We start from the raw sequence: 9232 nt of genomic DNA on the forward strand, positions 1-9232 counted from the left end.
ACATTTATTGGATGGATATCAACGTTAGCTGACCTCTAGATTTTCAGAGATGGTATCCAGACAGACTGATTTGTTAATAATTTACAGAGACATAAATGTAATGTGTATTTCTTGATTAACTAGAGTTGTCCTCAACCAGTATACAGTAGTAGTCCAAAGAGGCGCTTTTTCTTTCACACAGGGTTACTGGAAGATTTCATGCATTCAGAGACATCAAGTTTTATGCCACTGTTGCACATCTTTGCCAAGTTCTGCAATACAGAGTACATATTTGAAATATTGATGTACAGGTATAAGACAGGCTTGTTCTTTACAGATAATATTTTTATATGCCACATATTTCAAACATAGTACCAAATTATGTTGTGGATGCCAGGCACAATGGAATGCAAATATCATATTCAGCACTCTGAACAGGACCCTGCAGAGCTGAACTGAGTGACTAAATCTGCATTCATATTTAAAAAAGGATGGAATCTAAGAACATCAACTTATTACAATGTTTTATTTTTGGGGATCCTGTATACTTACATTAGCCGCTCTGGAGATGCTATTTGGTGAATTAATAGAAGCCAGCTCGTTAAAGATGCGCTTCAGTTCTTGGGAGGTAATCTGTTGCTCTGCAATAATGAAAAGTATTAATATAATACTATTGATTCAATCAAGATTCTAGTACAAAAATGCATTATATTTCAGGAAGCACAGTTTCATGCATGTAATGCAAATGCAAACATTTTGAATGATGGTAACATCTGTTCATTTACCTGGTTCCCGGGCTGGTTGCAGCTGCATCTGCAGGTAGGAATGTCTCAAGAGTTCACTGATGGAAACCCTCTCTTTAGGGTTGCGAACCAAACACTTCTGTTAAAAAAAAAAATAAATAAATAATAATAATAATAATAATAATACTGTTCTTTATCAGCTTTCATACAGCATCTTTAAGTACAAAATTTAAAAACAAAAAACATTAACCATAGCTAAAATACTGGTACTATACATTAGGTTTCCTAAGAGTTCTAGACCCTTTTGTGCTCTGTGCGATTTGCTCAATTCTCCTCTAAGTTTTTAGTAGCATCAGTACATATCTAACATGCCATGGCACAACAGAAAGTAATGCCATAACTTACCATCAACACATCCCGAAGGTCTTTTTCTGGAATATCAGGAAACTCAATTTCATAAGATGGATCTATTATGGCCTGCAGTTTAGTAATCTGGTTTGTAATGTGTTGGAATGGAGTTTTTCCATAGGTCATACAGTATAAAATACAGCCAAGTGACCACACATCACTTTTAGGACTAATCTGAAAAAAAGACATGCATTTTAGTATGAAACAGTGACCGTTGTCTTTAAAAATAAATAAATAAATTAGATAAACTAAAATAATGTTAACATGAATACATCAAGAAGACTATCTAAGCTAAACCACATTTATCAACCATATTAAGATTTCTAATTTATTCTTCACATTTAACTGACTAATATGACAAAGGATTCTTTAAATTAATTGTAAGACTAACATTAACATTATTGAAGATTACCAGTTCATGGATCAACACTAACTTGCCTTTGACCTGGGTTTTCCTGCAATGGACGAATTGTCTTTAATTGCCTCGGGAGGCATGTAGTTAAGTGTGCCAACCTAATATTGAAAGATTTAACAGTATTATAGAAACAGATAAACAGATAGTACATGGAACAAATCCCCAACAATTAGTTTTCAAATGTTGTCCATCCCCCATCTCCGTCCACCCCAAATTACACAAGTCCGTAACAGTTACTACTGATAAATTGACTTACCTGGGAATCCTTCACAATGCTGGTTACATCTGGTTGGATTTGGTTGGCAATTCCGAAGTCAATAAGTTTTAAAGAGGCATTCACTATTACGAAATTGGCAGGCTTCAAGTCACTGTGAATAATACCTGAACAAACAAAGAAAACCCAATATGAAATTGAGCAATACAAAAGAATAAAAAAGGAAAGAAATAGGGGGGGAAATGCTTCTAAAAATCAAGAACTAGCACGGCAAAACGACAAGTAGTTCCTACCAATCTGATGGATGGTTTGAACTGCTTCCAACATGTTTTTCCAATAGAATTTGCGCTCCAATGGATTTACTGCCTTTTTGCTTCTTAGCCAAGAATTCAGGTCAAGATTTCCACACTCCATTAACATGTATATGTAGCTGTTAGTTATTTCACTAAACAAAAAAGAAATCCCACACTAAGATCAATAAACTACTCCTATATAAAAAGTAATTATTTTGCCAACAAGACTGTAAAACCATTTTTTCCTTTAATGTACCTGTTCAGATTTAATTCATTGCTGAAAACTCATTCCCATCTATCAAGAAAACTACACACAACCATTGTATTTGGATTGGTTTTCATTTTAAAATAAACCGTTCACAATTTAAGCGATTCTACAAAAATATTGCAAAATTATCTGCTGAATAAAATGTAGCTTGAATGTCATGTATTACAAAAAAATAAAAATAAATCATGTAGCATTCTATGTCCTACAATATTATCTACTTACTAGTCATAAAGCTTTATTATCTGATCACTGTGTTGCTGTAGTCTATTCAGATGCTCAATCTCATTCTTGTAACTTTCAATAGTCTGGTTGTCTGCATCCTCTAGATTCACATATTTAACAGCAAACAACTGTTTCTTGTGGTCCAAAACTTGGAAGACCTATTAAAGAGAAAATTATGAACATGAATACTCAAACACAACCACCTAGCAAATTTTTATTTTTATTATTTTTTCTTTAAAAACAGTAAAGGATGTCCTGGTTGCATTTGTCATAACAAATCCCCTTGTGTAAGATTCCTTTGTTCCCATCCTCCTGTTTAGAGTTTTGCAGAATCAGTGCATGTCAATCAGAGTCCACACTGAAACCTCACACTAAAAATGCAGTGACTTTCTAACACTTCAGACTAACTGAAGCAGTGCAGCCCCAGTGAATTTGAGGTTTCTTTAAGCGACAGTACCTTACTTGAACCTCCTCTTCCGATTTGTTTTAATACATAGTAGTTTTTTCCTTTGATCATAATGTAGTCATTGGAGTGCACAGGCGGTACCTATTAAAAAAAGGGATTAAATACATATTATTCATGTGTTGTAGACACATTACATAAGGCTGTACTTTCCTTGTTTTTGTAAACTAATATGGATTGACCGGTTCTAAAATTATAATGTGACCCAAGTCTTAATCTGCATTACGTTTTTGAACAAAAGTATGCATTAGTCAATTACCTGCTGGAACTGCTGTGAACAGCTGACCTGGTTAAACGAAGTGGACGGGCGATATGGTGTGGATGACACATTTTGACCAGGTTGTTGATAAACTGAACGGTAGTTATATGGTGTGGAAATCTCTGCCACCACTCGAGGTTCCTTTACAACTGGCGTTCTGTAGTTAATAAATAAATAGATGTAAAAATAGAAACAAAAGGTTGCAGCCGAGGAGGTCAGAATCAAAAGTAGATCATTTTAACTTGCTATCTTGCCAAAATCCATTGTAAGACTTTCAGAAGATTGAATATCAGCTACATGCATGTTAAGGTACCATCACCTCAATAATCAAGTAGCATTACTTAATGTAAATTACAATGTACACTCAAATACATTAGGCGAACAACAGAAAACCAGTTTAGAATAGCAATTAAAAAAGAACAGGTGTTCAAAAAGTTATAAAAGGAAGTGGACATGCTGGCTAACCTGATAATACAGGACATCTTGGCATTTGGCGTCTCATATACAAAACCTGGAACCTCTCTGTTTGATGCAGGTAACCTGTCTTGGCTTTGCTGTGGATTAGGCTGTTCAGCAGGTGACTGCTTATTCTAAAAAAAAATGTAATTTATGAATAAGTAGCATATATACATACATAAACCATTGTTTTAATATAAAAGTTGAATGATGGAGCAATAACTGGTATAAGGTTAAAGGCTTGAAGAAACAGTTTACTTTCAACCTAGTAATCTTACCTCAGGAGAGATTTGTCTGCCTATTCGTGCTGGTATTTTCCATTCTGAGACAGTTTCCATATATGATGGTTTAGGGCTCTGCTTCCCCACACTTGAAAAAATCTTACTATGGTTTGACACAACTTGCTCCTTTAGTTGGCTTGAGAATAATGGAGCCGGTACTTGTGACCAAGTTTCTAGAGAAAATAAATAAATACTTAAGGTAGAAGACCAATACAATGTGCACAACTAAATTAATATTAACTGTTGAAGTTGATTGCAACAAGCAGTACTGTACCAACTTGTATTAGTTATCAGCCAGAACTTCAAAACCCTCAATAATTGCTATCAAGGTAACATTTTTAAGCCTTTGTCCATGTATTAAATTTAGGCGGCAAATGACTATGTGGAACGGCACTAACCAAAAGGGTTGTCTACTTTAACAATAAATACATTTTCAACTACAAAATTATGTGCATGCTACAATTTAAGTAAATAACATATAAGTTACCTTCTCGTTTGGCAGTGACACTGGTATCTGTTTTGTTAAACAGTGTCATAGTTGAATCAGCTGTGCTTACCCCTTGGTCAACTGAGTTTACAGGGCTGACATTTGAGGTAGGCTGTGGGGAGGGGGAGACACTGGTTAAAAATTAAAAATGACCCCTTCAGTGAAAGCTGAAAACATTTCAATAAACAATTTTTTCACACACCAGCCAACACAAGTATTTTTTTTACACAGTATACTGTACATTTGACTCTCTCTAGATGAATTGAATGCACTAGAGTTCTTAAACTACAACAGTTAAATAAAATATTGTTTAAATACCTTCCAACTTGAAAGTCTAAAAGAGTCCCCATCTCCAGCAACTCTAATTTGACTTGATTTCGACAACAAAGGCGCAAACATTCGATTAGCTCTTGTTCCAGAGGTTTGTCTGAAATATATATATTTTTTATTTTTATTTTTTTTATCAAAATCACATCAAAATACAGCAGTACTGAAAGTGAAGTTCAGATGCATTCTGCTGGAGTGCCTTTCAAAAGCCCCATACATGCGACAGTAAAGCCATATTGGAAAATGTACTTAAGACATTTAAACTAGTCATATTTTACAAACTACTTAATTTGGGCTCCTTACCTTTTCATACTACGTCCAAGGCCAGAAGGGTCACCTCTCTTCAGACTAAAAGTATCAGGAGTCATAAGTGGCTGCATGGGAACTCGTCCCAAGTTTAAAAAAAAAAAAAAAGATACAAAAAAAAATAATAGTATCATGTAATATCAAGTTAAATAAACAGTTAACCATATCAATATATAAAATGAATATAAAACATGAGCAATACCATTCTGTCTGATTTTCTAAATTGTGTTTGTTTCCAACCAACATCAACCTCTTCTAGGGAACTGCTCTTTTGATTGATTCTGAAAAACACAAATATCTGTAAGTGTTAAGGATTTATTTATTTATTGTCATGGCTGAAAAGTCTAGAGGTTTAAATAAATCTGTCTAAATGTACCCTTGTGAAACGGCTAAAGTACACCGCATGTCTCCAGTTCCATCATGGTTTTTGCTGCTCTTGGAATCTTGCATGCTGTGATATGTTGGCACTATAAAGATAAACAAAGTAAATCACTTCTCTAACTAAACTAGTAACTTTGCATTTAAATTGTACACAATTAAAATGTATTATTAACATATGCTATTGAGGCTAGAGCACAACAGTATTGTCTTGTGTATTGTTCAATTGCATCTGTTATGGAAAACACTTGGGTTTCACACACTTGTTCCAGATTTAAGCCTGATCAAAATGTGGAAACAAAAAATATATATAGACCAACCAATCATATTTTCTTTATCCTCAGGTGACAGCAGCTGCATTTTTCCAGATCTTAAATTGCTCATAGCAGTCTCTAAAAGTTCAATGGGCTTAGCATTCATGTCCCATGCCTTCTGTAGAATTGAAGTACTTTTCTTTAGATTACCTTAAAAGAAATACATTTGTTATCATTACTAGTATTAACAGCAAAATAAAACCAATTGTTTGCTTTTTTAATTGTAGGATTTACACATTTTACAGTATAAATATAAAAAGCTGCATACCTTGAGACAACTCATATTGTGCATGAGCAACATGTACAAAGGCAAATATTTTGCAGTTCACTCTAGCCATATTGAAGTCATCACAGGCATTGTCTGGCTCTTGAATGCTTCAAAGAAACAGGAACATTTAAAATGAAATTATTCTTACATTTCTGATTAATTCATAAACGTTGTTTTAGTTTAACAGAGTTCTGACATTTATGAAATGAATCAACCTCCCTAACCACCAAATCATATACTTAAGCCTTGCATATAAAATACACCAATATTTACTGAGATAATATTAAGTATATACTTGCAGTACTGGAAAGTAAATAGTAACACATTTGTAACACAATTTAGATGTATGCAGCCCTCAGATGGTGACTGCTTTTCTGTCAGTCCACTAAATTTTGTTCCAGAACATAACTATTATTCAGCAGTACCACTCTACCATATAACTTTTTGAACACTCTATACTTACGCTTTCAGCTCTGCAAATCTGACCAGAATCCTTGCATAGCTTTCATTTTTACAATGTTTTTCAATAGGTAGAGAAGCCAACACTTGGCTGTAAATGTCAATCAGCTTTCTGAGTAAATTTGAGTCGGTTTTAGGGTTCCCTCTCTCTTCAGTCTTCATCAAAAATGAAAGGCATGTTTCAGGGGAGTTGGAACTTAAAATCTGCTTTACATTTCCACTGTGATCTAAAGGGGAAGGAGAAATTCCAGGTGCATAAATACAGAAAATGTTGGTTATAGACAAGCAAAAGCTCAAACTAAAATTGATAAAACATCTACCTATAGTGAATGAACAGCATAATGGTTATGTCATAACCAGAGTTTGCTTATCTTATAGGAAAAGGCTATAGGAAAAGGTAGGGTGCCCTGACAACCAGTGACATTTCTCTACTCAAAACCTGGCAATGGGTATGACTGTGTGCCCTAGTAGAATGATGTACATGTTATTTTTTAAACCAAACAGGGTTTTATCTGGCTTATGTAGAACACAGAACTTACCGGTGGCAGAACTTTTCATCAGATTCAATTCACCAGTAGTATTACCTTCAAACTGGAATCGTGTTTTAATGTTCTTAAGCTTTTGAGAAATCAGGGCAAATTGCATCTGCCTGTCAGTGAGTTCATCGTCCATTTCTAAAAACAAAATATATGGTGAGAGGGATGTATTTTTTATGTAACTGTATACAAACACAGACTAAATGGCTAGATTTTATCCATGCTGTGGCATCTATGACTTTCACATACAGGGGAAATGACCATCTACAGTACTCCCTTTGAAAGTGAGGTATTTAGAAAACAGAAGAAAAAAACTCATCACTGTAAGGTACTGTCATTCAATTAATTACTCTTTTCCCATTCACAACTGCCATAGATGATAATCTAACTGAACAAAACTGCACATATGTCAAATAAAACCATCCGAAAAATGCGTTTATATAAAGCAATTTACTGTTCATACTATCGACAACAAAAAGGAAGTTTGTTGTCAGATCCTTGCTTTGTGTCTATACAGTTGTAGTACAACAATATTACTAACGGGCATGGCCGAGGTGAAATGAATGCTTAACGACATAAGTTAAACACAGGTAATATTATATACTGATGCCACAGTATATTCAATGAGACATAATAACTGTCAACTAACTGTTTTTCTTTGTTCACTAAATTCACTAATAATACAATAGCAAATAAAAAACAAAAACCACAACACTCACCAGCGGTTGTTTATTCTTCGAGACTTTCAAATTTCGCCACTTCCGCTCTGCTCGAAGCTCATTGGTTGTTTTGCATTTGCCAATAAGAATCAAGATAATATACGCAGGCTCCACCTCCCCTTTTCTGTTCATATGATTACCTCGGGGGTAGTTAATAATTCATGAGATTGTAGGTGACCAATCACATGGGAAGTAACTCACGCGCTTCATACTGTAAACTGCAAAATTGCTTCTGGATCGGGGATAATTTGTAAATGAATTTGTTAATTCATCAATCAATTTGTAAAGTAAGTTGCCATTAGTTCGTAAATTAGCTTTTGCGAATTGAAGTTTCAATTTAATTTGTCAATTGATATTTGAACATTGTCAATCATACGGGGCGAAGGGGGCGGTGGGGGGGGATGTGTCTACAATCGATTGCGCTGTACCCAAATATTGCTATATATATATATATATATATATATATATATATATATATATATATATATATATATATATATATATATATATACACACACACACACACACACACACACACACACACACACACACACACACACACACACACAAACCACATAACCTTTATGTCGTTGGTTATTCCTGATACAAAGTGTTCGTACATTTTATTCATTATTTTAGTGCATGGTTACATTCCTGATACAAAAGTGTTCGTACTTTATTCATTATTTAGAGTGTGTTGAAACTCAAAAATAAATTCCAGAGTTTAATGAATACCAATTCTATAATACAGGTCTTGTGGGATAATAATATTTGAAATACTATTTATAGTGTTTTCATGCTATAGGCTGGGGTTGAACAGCAAATGGAACCCAAGCATTGCTACAACAACGTGTCATGTTCTGGAAAAGATACATGCCCGTTCCTCAGCAATACCCCCTCAAGACGTTCCGGGTTCATACACTATTGCAAACGTTAGGTTATTACCATAACCCTGGTTCCCTGAAAAAGAATGACAACCATTACCAAATGGGAAGAGCCTGTTCGTCACACTTTTATTCATTAGGGCCCTAGAGTGTGTTGAAACTCGAAAATAAATTCCAGAGTTTAATGAATACCAATTCTATAATACAGGTCTTGTGGGATAATAATATTTGAAATACTATTTATAGTGTTTTCATGCTATAGCGCTGGGGTTGAACAGCAAATGGAACCCAAGCATTGCTACAACAACGTGTCATGTTCTGGAAAAGATACATGCCCGTTCCTCAGCAAATACCTCAAATTCTGCAAGGAAGTATGTGAAACGTTTAGTTATTACCATAACCCTGGTTCCCTGAAAGAAAGCCCACAAAGTTGCTTGGCCCCTGGTAGAATGGGCTGTAATGTCCCCCTGCAAGGGGGAGTCTGTCTGTTCATATGCCAAGCGTATGGCATCCGACACCCAGTGTGCTAGGCGTTACTTCAAAAGTCATTACC

At 34.8% G+C, this 9232-nt stretch overlaps 1 protein-coding gene across 1 annotated transcript; it reads right to left on the reverse strand.

Annotated features, from left to right (window-relative positions):
• Positions 1 to 7817, reverse strand: LOC121317388 (dual specificity protein kinase Ttk-like). Its single transcript, XM_041253264.1, has 22 exons — positions 7796 to 7817; positions 7080 to 7214; positions 6545 to 6767; positions 6082 to 6188; positions 5820 to 5963; positions 5498 to 5588; positions 5324 to 5402; positions 5119 to 5189; positions 4807 to 4915; positions 4489 to 4600; positions 3999 to 4174; positions 3730 to 3854; positions 3265 to 3421; positions 3000 to 3089; positions 2543 to 2700; positions 2053 to 2204; positions 1802 to 1926; positions 1569 to 1643; positions 1128 to 1304; positions 765 to 861; positions 532 to 620; positions 1 to 251 (listed from the first exon to the last, which is right to left on the reverse strand). Exons 2-22 carry the CDS (start codon positions 7210 to 7212, stop codon positions 174 to 176), a joined length of 2568 nt encoding a protein of 855 aa, XP_041109198.1. The 5' UTR covers positions 7213 to 7214; positions 7796 to 7817; the 3' UTR covers positions 1 to 173.
• Between the last annotated feature and the right edge of the window lie 1415 nt (positions 7818 to 9232).

This window comes from Polyodon spathula, chromosome 6 (genome assembly GCF_017654505.1).
Source record: "Polyodon spathula isolate WHYD16114869_AA chromosome 6, ASM1765450v1, whole genome shotgun sequence".
NCBI lineage: Eukaryota > Metazoa > Chordata > Actinopteri > Acipenseriformes > Polyodontidae > Polyodon > Polyodon spathula.